At 43.9% G+C, this 24507-nt stretch overlaps 1 protein-coding gene across 3 annotated transcripts in view; it reads left to right on the top strand.

The window, feature by feature from the left end:
* The first annotated feature begins 333 nt into the window (after positions 1-333).
* LOC135526766 (annexin A6-like) overlaps positions 334-24507 on the top strand; it is a 69430-nt gene continuing 45256 nt past the window's right edge. For 2 of the 3 annotated variants that reach the window (XM_064955411.1, XM_064955410.1), the window contains exons 1-13: positions 334-673; positions 2258-2302; positions 5364-5448; positions 6600-6694; positions 9028-9141; positions 14795-14885; positions 17645-17724; positions 18095-18151; positions 18295-18388; positions 18757-18852; positions 19065-19123; positions 22502-22624; positions 24459-24507. The exon at positions 24459-24507 is cut by the window's right edge and continues 10 nt beyond it. In XM_064955411.1, coding sequence (XP_064811483.1) covers positions 2294-2302; positions 5364-5448; positions 6600-6694; positions 9028-9141; positions 14795-14885; positions 17645-17724; positions 18095-18151; positions 18295-18388; positions 18757-18852; positions 19065-19123; positions 22502-22624; positions 24459-24507 — 952 coding nt within the window. In that variant the 5' untranslated portion in view covers positions 334-673; positions 2258-2293. Of the gene's footprint in view, positions 674-2257; positions 2303-5363; positions 5449-6599; positions 6695-9027; positions 9142-9796; positions 9813-14794; positions 14886-17644; positions 17725-18094; positions 18152-18294; positions 18389-18756; positions 18853-19064; positions 19124-22501; positions 22625-24458 lie in introns of those variants that run through there. The other variant, XM_064955412.1, reaches the window with a different exon arrangement.

The following is a 24507-nucleotide window of genomic DNA, read 5'->3' as shown; positions in this document are numbered from 1 at the left end:
ACACGGTGTCTCTCCTGCTGTGTACTGTGCTGTGTGCCTGCTGGAAAACAGTGCTCACAGGCGGGGACACTGTCTCCTGGTGTACGGCTAGCTAGCTATCGTTGTCACCCCTGCCCCTTCTTCGGTGGGTTTTACCTTCTTTTTAAAAAAAAATTTATTTAACTAGGCAAGTCAGTTTAAGAACAAATTCTTATTTACAATGAAGGCCTACCCTGGCCAAACCCTCCCCTAACCGAGACGACGCTGGGCCAATTGTACACCTCCCTATGGGACTCCCAATCACTGCCACATGCAGGAACGCCCCGATTTTCAGGCTGCAATTCTCCCCTTCTCTGAATTGACAAGACCAAAAAAAGACGTCTAAAGATGGTGTGTGCTTAGTGTGTATATGGAGCGTACAGAAAACCACACAGCACGTGTGAATAGGTTGTTTACATATGTGTATATTTATCATAACACCGTTTTTATCTAGTTTGAACGGGCTCCCTGTTAGAAAGGGGGAACTCTTTTGACGCACCGCCCGTGAGCACCGCAGTTATTACGTGAGCTCGAGGACAGGGAATTAGACAGCTGGCCGTTTCAACACCGGGCTAAACGCAACCGATAAAAACAGGATAGAGGAGGTCAGGACTGCAACGGGGTTGATTTGGATCATATTAGTTCGGTAAAAGAGGTGAGTTTGGGTTTTGCTTTGTAGTGAATTTTCTATAGTGTCAAATGCTCAACAATATAGACTGAGATAATGTTGGCGCAAGTCATGTGAAGACAATAACGGAGCTATAACGGTTTGTTCAGGGTATTATTAGCCCAAGTCCATGATATGAGAATAATAGACAGACAGACAGACAGTTCAATTTTTACAAACCAAGAATCTAAGTGTTAAGAACAACATAGAGAAAAGGATGTTGTAAATGTGAAGGTAATGGATTGAGCATAGACATGAGTCATGTTTATCATTGATGTCCATTGTGTAAACAGTATAATTCTAAATTATGTGTTTTAAACAGAATTTTAAAAAAAAGTTATGCTTTATGAATAAAAAGTTGTATAATTTTGGGGTGGGTGACTGAGAGATGGGGTGTGGTCATGGACATGATCTGTGGATATAGCAGATGATTGGATCGAACCGTGCTTGATGGATATTTTAGCAGACTAAACACTGCCATGGGCTTATTTTAAACATATTCTCACTAATGGAGAAACTGTCTGAAATTCTACAATTGACTGCAATACTGTGTGCTTATGCCAGAGGACAGCTTGTCCTCACTGAGTGTTTCTCCTGTGATATATATTCTTACTGAGAATCTAAATGACTTACATCTCATTTGGAAAGTCTGACAGAATTCCCTTTACTTATACACAAATGTATAAGCCAAACTAGTTTTTCCATCTCCTGTAGAATCCATCGTCATAGACCATGTGGGTTTTAGTTCTAAGTTGAGATGATACAAAACAGTTCCAACAAGAATGCGAGAACAAGTTTGACCTAACCCTTACCTTTGTAAAAGTAGATGTTTCTTTATTAAATGTCCTTTTCCCTACCTCCCCAGATGCTAAGGCCTATGGTACCGCTCTGAGAGGGAACAGTGTAGCCTTACTGAACCGCAGGGGAAGAGCAGCCAACATATTTCCTGTGGAAGACGTGGCTATGCTTTAACCACGAGGCCATACGCCAACAACCCTACAAGTAGTCCAATTCAAAATGGCCTCCTTGATCCCCCTCATGTCTTCTCCCTGCATAATCCTATAGGAATCTGTAGCAAGCCCACTAGTGACATTTATTATGAAACAGTATTTTGACTTTCCAATGCAGTCTTCTCTGGTGCAGGTTCTGTGGATGGTGTTGTGCTGAAAGAGCAGAAACCTGACCACCACCCTTCAATGACATATCAAGTATATTTTCATTAGCCTGTGGTCCAATAGCATCTCTTTGTTCATCCAGCCACACATGCCGTTCACAATCATATCATATTCACATTGACAATTAGGATCGTTAAGATGGCACAGCCAGAAGAGGACTGGCTACGCCTAGGAGCCGGGTTCCTCCTCGTTCTAAGGAGTTTTTCATGGCCACTGGGCTTGCATTGCTTGCGCTCAGTTTCTGTATATCGGTTGTCTCAAGGACTTTGTGACAACTGCCGGTTGTATAAAGGGCTCTATAAATACATTTGATTGGTTGATATTGATACCATCTTAAACAGCATGTCAACACATTTCCCTGTTCTCATTTCTGCTTCGTATATATCTTGTCTTGCAGGCCGATTGTTTCCTGCATATCCTTAAAAGACCAAATATGGGAATGGTAAGTAAATATCATAATCCCGTGTCTGCCATTCTCTCGGTGCTATGTGTAGCTACAGTACAGCTATCAGGATAAACGTATCCTATTCCATAATGACTGTGTGATAATGAGGTAAGGACAGAGGAGGTGTCAGATGAGAATCATTCATTCGCTAGGAGCAGTCATCAGCCCCGGAGCGTCTGTTTATTGTAATGGCAGCAGGCTAGTATAATGTGTCACTCTTCCCTCTGGCAACCTGGACATGATATTGACAGACACACAGAGAGAGATCCAGAAGGCATATGACAGCACTACTTCTTATACGGCAGGGTAGCCTAGTGGTTAGAGCGTTGGACTAGTAACCGGAAGGTTGCAAGTTCAAACCCCCGAGCTGACAAGGTACAAATCTGTTGTTCTGCCCCTGAACAGGCAGTTAACCCCACTGTTCCTAGGCCATCATTGAAAATAAGAATTTGTTCTTAACTGACTTGCCTTGTTAAATAAAGGTAAAATAAAAAATACTTAGCCTCGGACACCCAGGTTCCGCTCACGTAATGCCAATCAACAAGAGGAGATTTGCAAGAATGGCCCTGCTAGACTTTAATATCAAAACCAATAATATCTAAGGATGGCCCTGCTAGACCATCTAATATCAAAACCATGTCTAAGGATGGCCCTGATAGACTTTAATATCAAAACCATGTCTAAGGATGGCCCTGCTAGACTTTAATATCAAAACCATGTCTAAGGATGGCCCTGCTAGACTTTAATATCAAAACCATGTCTAAGGATGGCCCTGCTAGACCATCTAATATCAAAACCATGTCTAAGGATGGCCCTGCTAGACCATCTAATATCAAAATCATGTCTAAGGATGGCCCTGCTAGACCATCTAATATCAAAACCATGTCTAAGGATGGACCTGCTAGACTATCTAGTATCAAAACCATGTCTAAGGATGGACCTGCTAGACTTTAATATCAAAACCATGTCTAAGGATGGCCCTGCTAGACCATCTAATATCAAAACCATATCTAAGGATGGACCTGCTAGACTATCTAGTATCAAAACCATGTCCTTTTTGGTTCTGCTGGATCTGAGGGTTGGAGCATGGTACCAGTTTGATTCATACCCCTGTACATGCCTCTGCACTCCACCACCCTAGAGCTGCATTACCATGGCACGACAACCACAAGTTGGCCATAGCACAGACGGACTGGTGCCAAGGATAGTGCAGTATCTGGATGAATGTAACGAGCAGCCAAGCACTGCTGTAGTGTAAGCTTTATCAACCAAAACGAATAGCTCTGGTAAGTCACTTGTATCATCTGAAGATAATGTGATTATCTATGTTCTACTAGTTATTTTCTGCCTGAACAGTCTGTTTGCTGAAAGGACCGTTGCTATGGGCCCATTGTTTTGGTCCTGTTGCTATGTGGGTGGGACCTCCCGGCTGTCCTGGGGAGTGATAGTCTCTATGGTAGAGCTGTAGTAAGGCCACATCTTGAGCATGTGCAGTGGCCTCCTTGGCTGTCTGGCTGGCTGGATTTCAAGGTAGGAAACATTGACTGTGTGCCTCAATGCAGCCGAAAGAATCTCCACAGAAACAGCAGCGGAACGGATATGTTTCTCAGATACAGGATAAAGAAATAAATGAACACGGGTATTTTCCACACTGCATGTTTGATTGAACTGCAGCCCTGGCGGCCTTATTGTGTTTTATTGTTTCTGTGTTGATTGGAGGTTGGCTTCTCTGAAGCCATGTCAGACCCCTGCAGAGTGAGCAGCTCTGTGTGTGTAACCTGACTCCCTGTCCCTCCCTCCTACACACACTGCTGTTCTGGAGGGTGCAGCTGTAGGCAGGGGGACAGACCGGTGTCAGCTGTTTGTCTGCCTGTCAGCCCTCTGCTCAGGGCACTGCAGCCACAGTCCCTTCCTGCCCCCTGTACACCCACACAGCCACTTCCTGCCCCATGTACACCCACACAGCCACTTCCTGCCCCATGTACACCCACACAGCCACTTCCTGCCCCATGTACACCCACACAGCCACTTCCTGCCCCATGTACACCCACACAGCCACTTCCTGCCCCATGTACACCCACACAGCCACTTCCTGCCCCATGTACACCCACACAGCCACTTCCTGCCCCATGTACACCCACACAGCCACTTCCTGCCCCATGTACACCCACACAGCCACTTCCTGCCCCATGTACACCCACACAGCCACTTCCTGCCCCATGTACACCCACACAGCCACTTCCTGCCCCATGTACACCCACACAGCCACTTCCTGCCCCATGTACACCCACACAGCCACTTCCTGCCCCATGTACACCCACACAGCCACTTCCTGCCCCATGTACACCCACACAGCCACTTCCTACCCCATGTACACCCACACAGCCACTTCCTGCCCCATGTACACCCACACAGCCACTTCCTGCCCCATGTACACCCACACAGCCACTTCCTGCCCCATGTACACCCACACAGCCACTTCCTGCCCCATGTACACCCACACAGCCACTTCCTGCCCCATGTACACCTACACAGCCACTTCCTGCCCCATGTACACCCACACAGCCACTTCCTGCCCCATGTACACCCACACAGCCACTTCCTGCCCCATGTACACCCACACAGCCACTTCCTGCCCCATGTACACCCACACAGCCACTTCCTGCCCCATGTACACCCACACAGCCACTTCCTGCCCCATGTACACCCACACAGCCCCTCAAAGGCCGTAACATTCTCCTACACAGCCCACACACACACCCATGGCCCCTTACACGGCCCCCCACTCCCCTGTGACTTTAATTAACCTTGGGAAAGGCCCAGAGTAATTCCTGGCCCGTCGTTCATTCTTCTGTGCCCAACTAGTCATACCCAGCATCCAGTTGGCTCAATCAACCAACCCTTTTCCCCTTCCTATGAAACTGATTGTTGTGAATAAGAATGTGTTCTTTAACAACTGACCCGACAAAGTTGATAAAACCCTAAGCCTCCTCTGAAACTGTGCCCCGGGGCCATTGTCATGAATGAGGTTGGTAAAAGGTCATGAATGTTCTTACAGGGGTTTCGAGGCACAGTATCCGATGCTCCAGACTTTGATGCCAGCGCAGATGCTGAGACTCTCTACAATGCCATGAAAGGCATCGGTGAGTAACAATGTAGCTACACTTCGTGTCCACTGTAGGGCAGGGGGGACACTAGCCTGGTAAAAACACTGCACACCTTTGTTTCAGTTTACTTCAGTTTTGTCTAGTTTATTACCAGGCTAGAGATACACAACTCCAACACCAGTATTCACAACTGCTTAGAACAGGGCTGTCCAACCCTGTTCCTGGAGAGCTACAGTCCTGTAGGTTAACTCCAACCCTTTTCCTAGAGAGATACCGTCCTGTAGGTTAACTCCAACCCTGTTCCTGAAGAGATACCGTCCTGTAGGTTAACTCCAACCCTGTTCCTGGAGAGATACCGTCCTGTAGGTTAACTCCAACCCTGTTCCTGGAGAGATACCGTCCTGTAGGTTAACTCCAACCCTGTTCCTGGAGAGATACCGTCCTGTAGGTTAACTCCAACCCTGTTCCTGGAGAGCTACAGTCCTGTAGGTTAGCTCCAACCCTTTTCCTAGAGAGATACCGTCCTGTAGGTTAACTCCAACCCTGTTCCTGGAGAGCTACAGTCCTGTAGGTTAGCTCCAACCCTGTTCCTGGAGAGCTACAGTCCTGTAGGTTAACTCCAACCCTGTTCCTGGAGAGCTACAGTCCTGTAGGTTAACTCCAACCCTGTTCCTGGAGAGCTACAGTCCTGTAGGTTAACTCCAACCCTGTTCCTGGAGAGCTACAGTCCTGTAGGTTAACTCCAACCCTGTTCCTGAAGAGATACCGTCCTGTAGGTTAACTCCAACCCTGACCCTGGAGAGATACCCTCCTGTAGGTTTTAACTCCAACCCTGTTCCCGGAGAGATACCCTCCTGTAGGTTTTAACTCCAACCCTGTTCCCGGAGAGCTACCCTCCTGTAGGTTTGAACTCCAACCCTGTTCCTGGAGAGATACCGTCCTGTAGGTTTTCACACTAACCGTAATATAGCACACCTAATTCTAACAATTAGCTGGTTGATAAGAATCAGATTAGTTACAACTGGGGCTGGACCAATAATGTACAGGAGGGTAGCTCATAGAAACAGAATAGAATCCATCAATGTTGTAGCGTTCCAGGAACAGGGTTTGGGCAGCCCTGACTTAGAAAGTTCGAAGGTCAAATATTGCTGATGATGTTACTGATGATCTTCCTCTGTTCTCTACAGGCAGCGATAAGGAGGCCATCTTGGATTTGGTCACTGGCAGAAGCAATGCTCAGAGACAGGAGATTGTACAGGCGTACAAGTCTAGCTATGGGAAGGTACAGGAAAATCACATCATAACATCCAACATCACATCTATCATCCAACATCACAACATAACATCCAACATCACAACATAACATCCAACATCACATCTATCATCCAACATCACAACATAACATCTAACATCACATCATAACATCCAACATCACAACATAACATCCAACATCACATCATAACATCCAACATCACATCATAACATCCAACATCACATCATAACATCCAACATCACGTCTATCATCCAACATCACATCCAACATCACAACATAACATCCAACATCACAACATAACATCCAACATCACATCATAACATCCAACATCACATCATAACATCCAACATCACATCTATCATCCAACATCACATCTATCATCCAACATCACATCATAACATCCAACATCACATCCAACATCACAACATAACATCCAACATCACAACATAACATCCAACATCACATCATAACATCCAACATCACGTCTATCATCCAACATCACATCCAACATCACAACATAACATCCAACATCACAACATAACATCCAACATCACATCATAACATCCAACATCACATCATAACATCCAACATCACATCTATCATCCAACATCACATCTATCATCCAACATCACATCATAACATCCAACATCACATCCAACATCACAACATAACATCCAACATCACAACATAACATCCAACATCACATCATAACATCCAACATCACATCTATCATCCAACATCACAACATAACATCCAACATCACAACATAACATCCAACATCACATAGTAACATCCAACATCACATCTATCATCCAACATCACAACATAACATCCAACATCACAACATAACATCCAACATCACATCATAACATCCAACATCACATCTATCATCCAACATCACAACATAACATCTAACATCACATCATAACATCCAACATCACATCATAACATCCAACATCACATCATAACATCCAACATCACATCATAATATCCAACATCACGTCTATCATCCAACATCACATCCAACATCACAACATAACATCCAACATCACAACATAACATCCAACATCACATCTATCATCCAACATCACATCTATCATCCAACATCACATCATAACATCCAACATCACATCCAACATCACAACATAACATCCAAAATCACAACATAACATCCAACATCACATCATAACATCCAACATCACATCTATCATCCAACATCACATCTATCATCCAACATCACAACATAACATCCAACATCACATCATAACATCCAACATCATAACATCCAACATCACAACATAACATCCAACATCACATCATAACATCCAACATCACATCATAACATCCAACATCATAACATCCAACATCACAACATAACATCCAACATCACATCATAACATCCAACATCATAACATCCAACATCACAACATAACATCCAACATCACATCTATCATCCAACATCACATCTATCATCCAACATAACATCCAACATCACAACATAACATCCAACATCACGTCTATCATCACGTTTCTGTACCTTTCCAGAGCTGGACCTGGATTGCATAGAAATTACAGTCAGTGTTTTTTTTTTGATTGTTGTGTGTTTACATAAACATCACTATGTATAATTCGGTGTTGAATGCTTTGAGTATCCATTTTTACTGTGACCCACTCTATGATCTGTAGTTGATACCCGGTCAATACTGGATCAGGTAAGTACCAGCTAAAACCACGGTGTAAAATAAAGATGTACCACAAATTACACAATTCAGCCCATTTGTTAGAAGGTACAGTACATTCTTAGTTAAATTCAGGACGTTAGCTAACATTTGTTTCGTGCTAACGTTAGCTAACAGTCTGAGAATGTAGTGATGCTGCGAACGTCAGTGTCCATTTCGGTTCTAAACTGCCACTACAAATAATAATGTAATCCTGTGGGCTTTCTATTACATCTAGTAGGAATAGCAAGGTCATTTAAAGGTTGATTATTGTCCCTTAAACCGCCACAGTTTATACTTACAAAAATGAGCTGTTTAATGTTTAAACTATAAACTATAAACATTTTGGAATGTTCATTCAAATTGTTCATCATCTGAAATGGTTACTAAGTAACAGGTTCACCTCAAACAGAACCTTTGTTGAACTCACTCAATATGGTTTACTGAGCCTTCTGCACATTGTCTCACATTTCATGACAGGATAACTTCATAACAGACATGTGTCTCTTACCAATTATGTTGAATTCTTTGAGGTAAGTTTTCCAAGTCCACTTGCTACTCACAATTCAGTGTGCACACACCACGAGAGGGTAACTTCATAACAGACATGTCTCTCTTCCCCAGAGCCTGATAGACGACCTGAAGTATGAGCTGACGGGGAAGTTTGAACGCCTGATCGTCAGTCTGATGAGACCCCAGGCCTACCATGACGCCAAAGAGATCCACGATGCCATCAAAGTGAGATTCCGTAGCAGAGACCCATAATGCCAACCAAAGTGAGATTCTGTAGTAGAGACCCATAATGCCATCAAAGTGAGATTCTGTAGTAGAGACCCATAATGCCACCAAAGTGAGATTCTGTAGTAGAGACCCATAATGCCATCAAAGTGAGATTCTGTAGTAGAGACCCATAATGCCAACCAAAGTGAGATTCTGTAGTAGAGACCCATAATGCCACCAAAGTGAGATTCTGTAGTAGAGACCCATAATGCCACCAAAGTGAGATTCCGTAGTAGAGACCCATAATGCCATCAAAGTGAGATTCTGTAGTAGAGACCCATAATGCCAACCAAAGTGAGATTCAGTAGTAGAGACCCATAATGCCACCAAAGTGAGATTCTGTAGTAGAGACCCATAATGCCATCAAAGTGAGATTCTGTAGTAGAGACCCATAATGCCAACCAAAGTGAGATTCAGTAGTAGAGACCCATAATGCCACCAAAGTGAGATTCTGTAGTAGAGACCCATAATGCCATCAAAGTGAGATTCTGTAGTAGAGACCCATAATGCCATCAAAGTGAGATTCTGTAGTAGAGATCCACGATGCCATCAAAGTGAGATTCTGTAGTAGAGACCCATAATGCCAACCAAAGTGAGATTCTGTAGTAGAGATCCACGATGCCATCAAAGTGAGATTCTGTAGTAGAGACCCATAATGCCACCAAAGTGAGATTCCGTAGTAGAGACCCATAATGCCAACCAAAGTGAGATTCTGTAGTAGAGACCCATAATGCCACCAAAGTGAGATTCCGTAGTAGAGACCCATAATGCCAACCAAAGTGAGATTCTGTAGTAGAGACCCATAATGCCACCAAAGTGAGATTCCGTAGTAGAGACCCATAATGCCAACCAAAGTGAGATTCTGTAGTAGAGACCCATAATGCCAACCAAAGTGAGATTCTGTAGTAGAGACCCATAATGCCAACCAAAGTGAGATTCTGTAGTAGAGACCCATAATGCCAACCAAAGTGAGATTCCGTAGTAGAGACCCATAATGCCACCAAAGTGAGATTCTGTAGTAGAGACCCATAATGCCAACCAAAGTGAGATTCTGTAGTAGAGACCCATAATGCCAACCAAAGTGAGATTCCGTAGTAGAGACCCATAATGCCACCAAAGTGAGATTCTGTAGTAGAGACCCATAATGCCACCAAAGTGAGATTCTGTAGTAGAGACCCATAATGCCAACCAAAGTGAGATTCTGTAGTAGAGACCCATAATGCCATCAAAGTGAGATTCAGTAGTAGAGACCCATAATGCCAACCAAAGTGAGATTCTGTAGTAGAGACCCATAATGCCACCAAAGTGAGATTCTGTAGTAGAGTCCCATAATGCCACCAAAGTGAGATTCTGTAGTAGAGACCCATAATGCCACCAAAGTGAGATTCTGTAGTAGAGACCCATAATGCCACCAAAGTGAGATTCTGTAGTAGAGTCCCATAATGCCACCAAAGTGAGATTCTGTAGTAGAGACCCATAATGCCACCAAAGTGAGATTCCGTAGTAGAGACCCATAATGCCAACCAAAGTGAGATTCTGTAGTAGAGACCCATAATGCCATCAAAGTGAGATTCTGTAGTAGAGACCCATAATGCCATCAAAGTGAGATTCTGTAGTAGAGACCCATAATGCCAACCAAAGTGAGATTCTGTAGTAGAGACCCATAATGCCACCAAAGTGAGATTCTGTAGTAGAGACCCATAATGCCAACCAAAGTGAGATTCTGTAGTAGAGACCCATAATGCCACCAAAGTGAGATTCTGTAGTAGAGACCCATAATGCCATCAAAGTGAGATTCTGTAGTAGAGACCCATAATGCCACCAAAGTGAGATTCTGTAGTAGAGACCCATAATGCCACCAAAGTGAGATTCTGTAGTAGAGTCCCATAATGCCACCAAAGTGAGATTCTGTAGTAGAGACCCATAATGCCACCAAAGTGAGATTCTGTAGTAGAGACCCATAATGCCACCAAAGTGAGATTCTGTAGTAGAGTCCCATAATGCCACCAAAGTGAGATTCTGTAGTAGAGACCCATAATGCCACCAAAGTGAGATTCCGTAGTAGAGACCCATAATGCCAACCAAAGTGAGATTCTGTAGTAGAGACCCATAATGCCATCAAAGTGAGATTCTGTAGTAGAGACCCATAATGCCATCAAAGTGAGATTCTGTAGTAGAGACCCATAATGCCAACCAAAGTGAGATTCTGTAGTAGAGACCCATAATGCCACCAAAGTGAGATTCTGTAGTAGAGTCCCATAATGCCACCAAAGTGAGATTCTGTAGTAGAGACCCATAATGCCACCAAAGTGAGATTCTGTAGTAGAGACCCATAATGCCACCAAAGTGAGATTCTGTAGTAGAGTCCCATAATGCCACCAAAGTGAGATTCTGTAGTAGAGACCCATAATGCCACCAAAGTGAGATTCCGTAGTAGAGACCCATAATGCCACCAAAGTGAGATTCTGTAGTAGAGACCCATAATGCCACCAAAGTGAGATTCTGTAGTAGAGACCTACAATGCCAACCAAAGTGACCCATAATGACCCACCAAAGTGAGATTCTGTAGTAGAGACCCATAATGCCACCAAAGTGAGATTCTGTAGTAGAGACCCATAATGCCACCAAAGTGAGATTCTGTAGTAGAGACCCATAATGCCACCAAAGTGAGATTCTGTAGTAGAGACCCATAATGCCATCAAAGTGAGATTCTGTAGTAGAGACCCATAATGCCAACCAAAGTGAGATTCTGTAGTAGAGACCCATAATGCCACCAAAGTGAGATTCTGTAGTAGAGACCCATAATGCCACCAAAGTGAGATTCTGTAGTAGAGACCCATAATGCCAACCAAAGTGAGATTCTGTAGTAGAGTCCCATAATGCCACCAAAGGGAGATTCTGTAGTAGAGACCCATAATGCCAACCAAAGTGAGATTCTGTAGTAGAGACCCATAATGCCATCAAAGTGAGATTCTGTAGTAGAGACCCATAATGCCACCAAAGTGAGATTCCGTAGTAGAGACCCATAATGCCACCAAAGTGAGATTCTGTAGTAGAGACCCATAATGCCAACCAAAGTGAGATTCTGTAGTAGAGACCCATAATGCCACCAAAGTGAGATTCTGTAGTAGAGACCCATGATGCCAACCAAAGTGAGATTCTGTAGTAGAGACCCATGATGCCAACCAAAGTGAGATTCTGTAGTAGAGACCCATGATGCCAACCAAAGTGAGATTCTGTAGTAGAGACCCATAATGCCACCAAAGTGAGATTCTGTAGTAGAGACCCATGATGCCAACCAAAGTGAGATTCTGTAGTAGAGACCCATAATGCCACCAAAGTGAGATTCTGTAGTAGAGACCCATAATGCCACCAAAGTGAGATTCTGTAGTAGAGACCCATAATGCCACCAAAGTCAGATTCTGTAGTAGAGACCCATAATGCCAACCAAAGTGAGATTCTGTAGTAGAGACCCATAATGCCAACCAAAGTGAGATTCTGTAGTAGAGACCCATAATGCCACCAAAGTGAGATTCTGTAGTAGAGACCCATGATGCCAACCAAAGTGAGATTCTGTAGTAGAGACCCATAATGCCAACCAAAGTGAGATTATGTAGTAGAGACCCATAATGCCACCAAAGTGAGATTCTGTAGTAGAGACCCATAATGCCACCAAAGTGAGATTCTGTAGTAGAGACCCATAATGCCAACCAAAGTGAGATTCTGTAGTAGAGACCCATAATGCCACCAAAGTGAGATTCTGTAGTAGAGACCCATGATGCCAACCAAAGTGAGATTCTGTAGTAGAGACCCATAATGCCACCAAAGTGAGATTCTGTAGTAGAGACCCATGATGCCAACCAAAGTGAGATTCTGTAGTAGAGACCCATAATGCCACCAAAGTGAGATTCTGTAGTAGAGACCCATGATGCCACCAAAGTGAGATTCTGTAGTAGAGACCCATAATGCCACCAAAGTGAGATTCTGTAGTAGAGACCCATAATGCCACCAAAGTGAGATTCTGTAGTAGAGACCCATAATGCCATCAAAGTGAGATTCTGTAGTAGAGACCCATAATGCCACCAAAGTGAGATTCTGTAGTAGAGACCCATGATGCCACCAAAGTGAGATTCTGTAGTAGAGACCCATAATGCCACCAAAGTGAGATTCTGTAGTAGAGACCCATAATGCCACCAAAGTGAGATTCTGTAGTAGAGACCCATAATGCCACCAAAGTGAGATTCTGTAGTAGAGACCCATAATGCCACCAAAGTGAGATTCTGTAGTAGAGACCCATGATGCCAACCAAAGTGAGATTCTGTAGTAGAGACCCATGATGCCAACCAAAGTGAGATTCTGTAGTAGAGACCCATGATGCCAACCAAAGTGAGATTCTGTAGTAGAGACCCATAATGCCACCAAAGTGAGATTCTGTAGTAGAGACCCATGATGCCAACCAAAGTGAGATTCTGTAGTAGAGACCCATAATGCCACCAAAGTGAGATTCTGTAGTAGAGACCCATAATGCCACCAAAGTGAGATTCTGTAGTAGAGACCCATAATGCCACCAAAGTCAGATTCTGTAGTAGAGACCCATAATGCCAACCAAAGTGAGATTCTGTAGTAGAGACCCATAATGCCAACCAAAGTGAGATTCTGTAGTAGAGACCCATAATGCCACCAAAGTGAGATTCTGTAGTAGAGACCCATGATGCCAACCAAAGTGAGATTCTGTAGTAGAGACCCATAATGCCAACCAAAGTGAGATTATGTAGTAGAGACCCATAATGCCACCAAAGTGAGATTCTGTAGTAGAGACCCATAATGCCACCAAAGTGAGATTCTGTAGTAGAGACCCATAATGCCAACCAAAGTGAGATTCTGTAGTAGAGACCCATAATGCCACCAAAGTGAGATTCTGTAGTAGAGACCCATGATGCCAACCAAAGTGAGATTCTGTAGTAGAGACCCATAATGCCACCAAAGTGAGATTCTGTAGTAGAGACCCATGATGCCAACCAAAGTGAGATTCTGTAGTAGAGACCCATAATGCCACCAAAGTGAGATTCTGTAGTAGAGACCCATGATGCCACCAAAGTGAGATTCTGTAGTAGAGACCCATAATGCCACCAAAGTGAGATTCTGTAGTAGAGACCCATAATGCCACCAAAGTGAGATTCTGTAGTAGAGACCCATAATGCCATCAAAGTGAGATTCTGTAGTAGAGACCCATAATGCCACCAAAGTGAGATTCTGTAGTAGAGACCCATGATGCCACCAAAGTGAGATTCTGTAGTAGAGACCCATAATGCCACCAAAGTGAGATTCTGTAGTAGAGACCCATAATGCCACCAAAGTGAGATTCTGTAGTAGAGACCCATAATGCCACCAAAGTGAGATTCTGTAGTAGAGACCCATAATGCCACCAAAGTGAGATTCTGTAGTAGAGACCCATGATGCCACCAAATGATTATATTTAGGAAGTAAAAGAAATAGGAAAATGATAAGAATTGAGAAAACCCACATCAGACACCACATACTAAATAACTGTTACACAGCCTAGTTAGTAACTTATGCCATTCTGTATTTAATGTAATGCTTTGTTTATAAGGGGGCAGGAACAGATGAGAAGTGCCTGATTGAAGTCTTGGCCTCGAGGAACAACCAACAGATACACGACCTGGTGGAGGCATACAAGGATGGTAAGATGTATTTCTTCCTCCCATTAGAATAGATGGTAAGATATATTTCTTCCTCCCATTAGAATAGATGGTAAGATATATTTCCTCCCTCCCATTAGATGGTAAGATATATTTCTTCCTCCCATTAGAATAGATGGTAAGATATATTTCTTCCCTCCCATTAGATGGTAAGATATATTTCTTCCTCCCATTAGAATAGATGGTAAGATATATTTCCTCCCTCCCATTAGATGGTAATATATATTTCCTCCCTCCCATTATATGGTAAGATATACAGTTGACGTTGGAAGTTTACATACAATTAGGTTGGATTCATTAAACCTCGTTTTTTAACCACTAAACTAATTTCTTGTGAACAAACTATAGTTTTGACAAGTCGTTTAGGACATCTACTTTGTGCATGACACAAGTCATTTTTCCAACAATTGTTTACAGACAGATTATTTCACTTATAATTCACTGTATCACAATTCCAGTGGGTCAGAAGTTTACAAACACTAAGTTGACTGTGCCTTTAAACAGCATTGAAAATTCCAGAAAATGATGTCGTGGCTTTAGAAGCTTCTGATAGGCTAATTGACATCATTTGAGTCAATTGGAGGTGTACCTGTAGATGTATTTCAAAGACTATCTTCAAACTCAGTGCCTCTTTGCTTGACATCATGGGAAAATCAAAAGAAAAACAGCCAAGACCTCAGAAAAAAATTGTAGACCTCCACAAGTCTGGTTCATCCTTGGAAGCAATTTCCAAATGCCTGAAGGTAGCACATTCATCTGTACAAACAATAGTACCCAAGTATAAACACCATGGAACCACGCAGCCGTCATACCGCTCAGGAAGGAGATGCGTTCTGTCTCCTACAGATGAACATACTTTAGTGCGAAAAGTGCAAATCAATCCTAGAACAACAGCAAAGGGCCTTGTGAAGATGCTGGAGGAAACAGGTACAAAAGTATCTATATCCACAGTAAAACGAGTCCTATATCGACATAACCTGAAAGGCCGCTCAGCAAGGGGGAGGCTTGCAAGCCGAAGAACACCATCCCAACTGTGAAGCATGGGGGAGGCAGCATCATGTTGTGGGGTGCTTTGCTAGAGGAGGGACTGGTGCACTTCACAAAATAGATGGTATCATGAGGCTGGAAAATTATGTGGATATATTGAAGCAACATCTCAAGACCTCAGTCAGGAAGTTAAAGCTGGTTCACAAATAGTTCTTCCAAATGAACAATGACCCCAAGCAGACTCAGTTACACCAGCTCTGTCAGGAGGAATGGGCCAGAATTCACCCAACTTATTGTGAGAAGCTTGTGGAAGGCTACCCAAAACGTTTGACCCAGGTTTAACAATTTAAAGGCAATGCCACCAAATACTAATTGAGTGTGTGTAAACTTCTGACCCACTGGGAATGTGATGAAAGAAATAAAAGCTGAAGTAAATCATTCTCTCTACTATTATTCTGACATTTCACATTCGTAAAATAAAGTGGTTATCATAAATGACCTAAAACAGGGAATTTTTACTAGGATTAAATGTCAGGAATTGTGACAAACTGAGTTTAAATGTATTTGGCTAAAGTGTATGTAAACTACCGACTTCAACTGCATTTCCTTCATCTCGTTAGAAGCTGAATGTCCATCAAACAATCGATCTTGATCTTGAGCATCAGAACATTGTTACGATAAACTAGGAGTGGTGGGTGGAATCAGGCACAGCTGGCGCACCAAAAACGGTCACGCCAACACACAGGGCGCATACAATTACCCAGCCCAAACACAGGACCAAAATAGTCCGGAGAATAAAGACACGGAAAAAAACACCATACAACAGAGTAACAAGAAACAAGCCCGCACAAATACCCAGCAGGCCTTGTGCCCTTAAATAGCCTACAAACAAACCCTAATACAAAACAGGTGTACCCAATTAACCAATAACCAAAAACAAACGGAAAGGGAATCGATGGCAGCTAATAGGCCGGCGACGACGACCGCCGAGCCCCGCCCCAACAGGAAGAGGCACCATCCTCGGCGAGGTTCGTGACAAACATGATCACAATGAGTGCAAAAATTCACTCGTTATGACATACAGTATGACATAAAATAATAATACATATTTTATAGCGCTTCCCATTACAATCTCAGAGTGCGTTAAACAACAACAACAACAACAACAAGACATGCAATTTTGAAAAACCCAAACAAATAGTGAATGGCCGATCATGGCAGGCGCAAGGTAGTTCATTAATGGCTTGGGCAGTCGGCACCAGGAGGAAGGCTAGAGTAGAGGCAGTTCAGAGATGAAACAGAGGGGGGGGGTCACATCCAGGGGGTGTCAGACTGGTCCAGAGCTGTCCCATCAGGGCACCCTGGCCCAGAGAACTCTCCAGTAGTAGTCTCTGAAGCCAAACTCCCATGGGTAGAATTACGCCCACTACCGATGTGTAGCACCCACCTGGGTGAAGACACGACAGCCGCGAAAGCACCAGAAAAGCCCACTGTACATCAGTCCAGAATTGTCTACCTTTCAAGCTAACCACTGAAGAAATCTGCTCAAAAGTTCAGCATTTTGTAGTGTGAAGTTTGTAATTTCCACTTGAATTCACATTTCCTGTTGCTTCCGTATTATTTTCCTGCTGTGAGAAACTGGTCAAATTAAGATTAGGCATCTGTACAGCTACTGTATGACATATAACAAACACAGCATGTTCCAGTGAAATACTGGTTGTATTATTAACTGCCTGTGTTGTTACTGTCTTCAGCTTACGGCTCAGACATCGAGGAGGATGTGACAGGAGACACCTCCGGGCACTTTAAGAAGATGCTCGTTGTTTTACTCCAGGTTAGTTAATGCTATGCCCAGTAGCCATAGTGGATCTAACATGATTTGTTTTATTTGAAAGGCTGTCAATAGCTTGTTTTTCTAAGTTTGAGTTTATTTTGTTTTTGTAAGTAGATATAACCAATCTGTTAACTAACTTGTTGTTGTCCTAACCAAAGCATTTGTGTAGCTGTTTAGTCAGACAGTGTGTGTGTGTGTGTGTGTGTGTGTGTGTGTGTGTGTGTGTGTGTGTGTGTGTGTGTGTGTGTGTGTGTGTGTGTGTGTGTGTGTGTGTGTGTGTGTGTGTGTGTGTGTGTGTGTGCGTGCGTGCGTGCGTGCGTGCGTGCGTGCGTGCGTGCGTGCGTGCGTGCGTGCGTGTGTATATTTCCAGGGTACCAGAGATGAACCAGGAGTAGTGCATGCAGACCTAGTGGAGGAGGATGCTCAGGTGAGTGTTTGAAGCAGTAGTACAGAACACGTTCACCGCAATACAAACCCACCAACTGTTTCTCCCCTTGTTCTTCCTAACCTGATCAACTCCTTTCTACCTGTCTGGAACTATCACTTTTCAACACTTTTCAACGCTTTCAGGCGCTGTTTGCAGCCGGGGAGGAGCAGTGGGGCACAGAGGAGTCCATTTTCATTATGTTGCTAGGAAACCGCGGTGTCAACCACCTCCAGATGGGTGGGTATAACACCGGGGTACATAAACATGAGGCTGAGCGCGACAACAGTATCATGACCTCAGCCTGACCAGAACACTGATTACATCCCAAATGACACCCTACTCCCTACATAGTGGTCTGTCTACAACCCATAGATGTTAACAGTAGTGCACTATGTAACGAATAGGGTTCCATTTGGAACGCACCCATTATGATGTCAGTGTGACATCTACTTGTGTGAATGGGTCATTTCTTGTCACACCCACAACACCCAGGGATCCTGGTTGTATCAGGCTGCTGAGTTATGTGTCTGTGGTCTGGTCTCAGTAGTTCCCTGACTAGGATACCATGCCAGGGAATGACGCCGTTCTCTGTCTTCCTCCTGCAGTGTTTGATAAGTACCAGGAGATAGCAGAGAAGCCCATAGAGGACAGTATCAAGAGTGAGCTGTCTGGGGACTTTGAGAGACTCATGTTGGCTGTCGGTACGTGTTGGACTCTTTCTGATAACACACATGACGTTCCTTCCACCTGGTTAAAAATCAAGACTGAACCAAATTGAAATCAAATTGAACACCGTTGAGTTCACTCACCGTCGTTCAGTGTGGTTTAATCGGGCTAAAAGATCATACCTAGTCAAGTCATCCCATGAACTCTTATTTCAACATGTCTGTCTTGTGCTCACTGTCTCCTACAGTCCAGTGCATCAGAAGTGTGCCTATGTACTTCGCCAAGCGCCTCTACAAGTCTATGAAGGTGAACCTCAACGGTTTATTCTTCTTCCAGGCTCAGCTGCACTCATACCAACCTCACTCTGACCAACCTCAGTCATACCAACCTCACTCTGACCAACCTCACTCTGACCAACCTCACTCTGACCAACCTCATACCAACCTCAGTCATACTAACCTCACTCTGACCAACCTCACTCTGACCAACCTCACTCTGACCAACCTCAGTCATACTAACCTCACTCTGACCAACCTCAGTCATACCAACCTCACTCTGACCAACCTCACTCTGACCAACCTCACTCATACCAACCTCACTCTGACCAACCTCAGTCACACCAACCTCACTCTGACCAACCTCAGTCATACCAACCTCACTCTGACCAACCTCAGTCATACCAACCTCAGTCATACCAACCTCACTCTGACCAACCTCACTCTGACCAACCTCAGTCATACCAACCTCACTCTGACCAACCTCAGTCCTACCAACCTCACTCTGACCAACCTCACTCTGACCAACCTCAGTCATACCAACCTCACTCTGACCAACCTCAGTCATACCAACCTCACTCTGACCAACCTCACTCTGACCAACCTCACTCTGACCAACCTCACTCTGACCAACCTCACTCTGACCAACCTCACTCTGAACAACCTCAGTCATACCAACCTCACTCTGACCAACCTCACTCTGACCAACCTCACTCTGACCAACCTCAGTCATACCAACCTCAGTCATACCAACCTCACTCTGACCAACCTCAGTCATACTTATCTCACTCTGACCAATCTCAGTCATACTAACCTCACTCTGACCAACCTCACTCTGACCAACCTCAGTCATACCAACCTCAGTCATACCAACCTCACTCTGACCAACCTCAGTCATACTTATCTCACCCTGACCAACCTCAGTCATACTAACCTCACTCTGACCAACCTCACTCTGACCAACCTCACTCTGACCAACCTCAGTCATACCAACCTCACTCTGACCAACCTCAGTCATACCAACCTCACTCTGACCAACCTCAGTCATACCAACCTCACTCTGACCAACCTCAGTCATACTTATCTCACTCTGACCAACCTCAGTCATACTAACCTCACTCTGACCAACCTCACTCTGACCAACCTCACTCTGACCAACCTCAGTCATACCAACCTCAGTCATACCAACCTCAGTCATACCAACCTCACTCTGACCAACCTCAGTCATACCAACCTCACTCTGACCAACCTCAGTCATACCAACCTCACTCTGACCAACCTCAGTCATACTTATCTCACTCTGACCAACCTCAGTCATACTAACCTCACTCTGACCAACCTCACTCTGACCAACCTCAGTCATACCAACCTCAGTCATACCAACCTCAGTCATACCAACCTCACTCTGACCAACCTCAGTCATACTTATCTCACCCTGACCAACCTCAGTCATACTAACCTCACTCTGACCAACCTCACTCTGACCAACCTCAGTCATACTAACCTCACTCTGACCAACCTCAGTCATACCAACCTCACTCTGACCAACCTCAGTCATACCAACCTCAGTCATACCAACCTCACTCTGACCAACCTCAGTCATACTTATCTCACTCTGACCAACCTCAGTCATACTAACCTCACTCTGACCAACCTCACTCTGACCAACCTCAGTCATACCAACCTCAGTCATACCAACCTCACTCTGACCAACCTCAGTCATACCAACCTCAGTCATACCAACCTCACTCTGACCAACCTCAGTCATACTTATCTCACTCTGACCAACCTCAGTCATACTAACCTCACTCTGACCAACCTCACTCTGACCAACCTCAGTCATACCAACCTCAGTCATACCAACCTCAGTCATACCAACCTCACTCTGACCAACCTCAGTCATACCAACCTCACTCTGACCAACCTCAGTCATACTTATCTCACTCTGACCAACCTCAGTCATACTAACCTCACTCTGACCAACCTCACTCTGACCAACCTCAGTCATACCAACCTCAGTCATACCAACCTCAGTCATACCAACCTCACTCTGACCAACCTCAGTCATACTTATCTCACCCTGACCAACCTCAGTCATACTAACCTCACTCTGACCAACCTCACTCTGACCAACCTCAGTCATACTAACCTCACTCTGACCAACCTCAGTCATACCAACCTCACTCTGACCAACCTCAGTCATACCAACCTCAGTCATACCAACCTCACTCTGACCAACCTCAGTCATACTTATCTCACTCTGACCAACCTCAGTCATACTAACCTCACTCTGACCAACCTCACTCTGACCAACCTCAGTTATACCAACCTCAGTCATACCAACCTAACTCTGACCAACCTCAGTCATACCAACCTCACTCTGACCAACCTCAGTCATACTTATCTCACCCTGACCAACCTCAGTCATACCAACCTCACTCTGACCAACCTCACTCTGACCAACCTCAGTCATACCAACCTCACTCTGACCAACCTCAGTCATACCAACCTCACTCTGACCAACCTCAGTCATACCAACCTCACTCTGACCAACCTCAGTCATACTTATCTCACTCTGACCAACCTCAGTCATACTAACCTCACTCTGACCAACCTCACTCTGACCAACCTCAGTCATACCAACCTCACTCTGACCAACCTCAGTCATACTTATCTCACTCTGACCAACCTCAGTCATACTAACCTCACTCTGACCAACCTCACTCTGACCAACCTCAGTCATACCAACCTCAGTCATACCAACCTCACTCTGACCAACCTCAGTCATACCAACCTCACTCTGACCAACCTCAGTCATACTTATCTCACCCTGACCAACCTCAGTCATACCAACCTCACTCTGACCAACCTCACTCTGACCAACCTCAGTCATACCAACCTCACTCTGACCAACCTCAGTCATACCAACCTCACTCTGACCAACCTCAGTCATACCAACCTCACTCTGACCAACCTCAGTCATACTTATCTCACTCTGACCAACCTCAGTCATACTAACCTCACTCTGACCAACCTCACTCTGACCAACCTCAGTCATACCAACCTCAGTCATACCAACCTCACTCTGACCAACCTCAGTCATACCAACCTCACTCTGACCAACCTCAGTCATACTTATCTCACTCTGACCAACCTCACTCTGACCAATCTCACTCTGACCAACCTCACTCTGACCAACCTCACTCTGACCAACCTCAGTCATACTAACCTCACTCTGACCAACCTCACTCTGACCAACCTCACTCTGACCAACCTCACTCTGACCAACCTCACTCTGACCAACATTCCCTCTCTGTCTCTGTCTCTATTTCTCTCTATTTCTTTATTTATCTCTCACCTCCCTCTCTCTCTCCCCCCTCAATCTCTTCCTCTCTCTCTCTCTATCCAGGGTCTTGGTACGCAAGACAACACTCTGATCAGGATCATGATCTGTCGTTCTGAGATTGACATGCTGGATATTCGTGAGTGCTTCCGTATGAGCTATGAGAAGTCCCTGTACAACATGATCAAGGTGATACAACATAACTTATCTTAAACCCGTAGACGCTTTCATCCTATAGATGTTACAATGCCTCTTCTTTGAAGTTCTGTCTTAGTTAACTTGTCTAGTGACTGAAATATGAGTGACTTTATGACTCTATACTTACTGTCTACCCCCCTGTCTATCTAACTAGCTATCTGTCTATCTAACTAGCTATCTGTCTATCTGTATATCTCCCTGTGTATCTAACTAGCTATCTGTCTATCTAACTCGCTATCTGTCTATCTGTATATCTCCCTGTGTATCTAACTAGCTATCTGTCTATCTAACTCGCTATCTGTCTATCTCCCTGTCTTTCTAACTAGCTATCTGTCTATCTAACTAGCTATCTGTCTATCTGTATATCTCCCTGTGTATCTAACTAGCTATCTGTCTATCTAACTAGCTATCTGTCTATCTGTATATCTCCCTGTCTATCTAACTAGCTATCTGTCTATCTAACTAGCTATCTGTCTATCTGTATATCTCCCTGTGTATCTAACTAGCTATCTGTCTATCTAACTAGCTATCTGTCTATCTGTATATCTCCCTGTCTATCTAACTAGCTATCTGTCTATCTAACTAGCTATCTGTCTATCTGTATATCTCCCTGTGTATCTAACTAGCTATCTGTCTATCTAACTAGCTATCTGTCTATCTGTATATCTCCCTGTCTATCTAACTAGCTATCTGTCTATCTAACTAGCTATCTGTCTATCTGTATATCTCCCTGTGTATCTAACTAGCTATCTGTCTATCTAACTCGCTATCTGTCTATCTGTATATCTCCCTGTGTGTCTAACTAGCTATCTGTCTATCTAACTCGCTATCTGTCTATCTGTATATCTCCCTGTGTATCTAACTAGCTATCTGTCTATCTCCCTGTCTTTCTAACTAGCGATCTGTCTATCTCCCTGTATTTCTAACTAGCTATCTGTCTATCTAGCTATCTGTCTATCTGTCTATCTCTCTGTCTTTCTAACTAGCTATCTGTCTATCTAACTAGCTATCTGTCTATCTGTATATCTCCCTGTGTATCTAACTGGCTATCTGTCTATCTCCCTGTCTTTCTAACTAGCGATCTGTCTATCTCCCTGTATTTCTAACTAGCTATCTGTCTATCTAGCTATCTGTCTATCTAACTAGCTATCTGTCTATCTGTCTATCTCTCTGTCTTTCTAACTAGCTATCTGTCTATCTAACTCGCTATCTGTCTATCTGTATATCTCCCTGTGTATCTAACTAGCTATCTGTCTATCTCCCTGTCTTTCTAACTAGCGATCTGTCTATCTCCCTGTATTTCTAACTAGCTATCTGTCTATCTAGCTATCTGTCTATCTAACTAGCTATCTGTCTATCTGTCTATCTCTCTGTCTTTCTAACTAGCTATCTGTCTATCTAACTAGCTATCTGTCTATCTGTCTATCTCTCTGTCTTTCTAACTAGCTATCTGTCTATCTGTCTATCTCTCTGTCTTTCTATCTAGCTAGCTGTCTATCTAACTAGCTATCTGTCTCTCTGTCTATCTCTCTGTCTTTCTAACTAGCTATCTGTCTATCTAGCTATCTAACTAGCTATCTGTCTATATGTATATCTCCCTGTCTATCTAACTAACTATCTGTCTATCCCCCTGTCTAACTATCTGTCTATCTGTATATCTAACTAACTATCTGTCTATCTGTATATCTAACTAACTATCTGTCTATCTATCTGTCTATCTGTATGTTTCCTTGTCTGTCTAAATAGCTTTCTGTTTATCTGTACATATCTCTGTATATCTTTTAACATGGTATCTTAATGTTCTGTCTGGTTTTCTACCCAACAGGAAGACACATCAGGAGATTACAAGAGGACTCTGCTCGCCCTGTGTGGAG

This window comes from Oncorhynchus masou, chromosome 32 (genome assembly GCF_036934945.1).
Source record: "Oncorhynchus masou masou isolate Uvic2021 chromosome 32, UVic_Omas_1.1, whole genome shotgun sequence".
Classification (NCBI taxonomy): domain Eukaryota; kingdom Metazoa; phylum Chordata; class Actinopteri; order Salmoniformes; family Salmonidae; genus Oncorhynchus; species Oncorhynchus masou.
The sequence above is the reverse complement of the archived record's forward strand: the minus strand, read 5'-3'. Positions and strand labels throughout refer to the sequence as shown.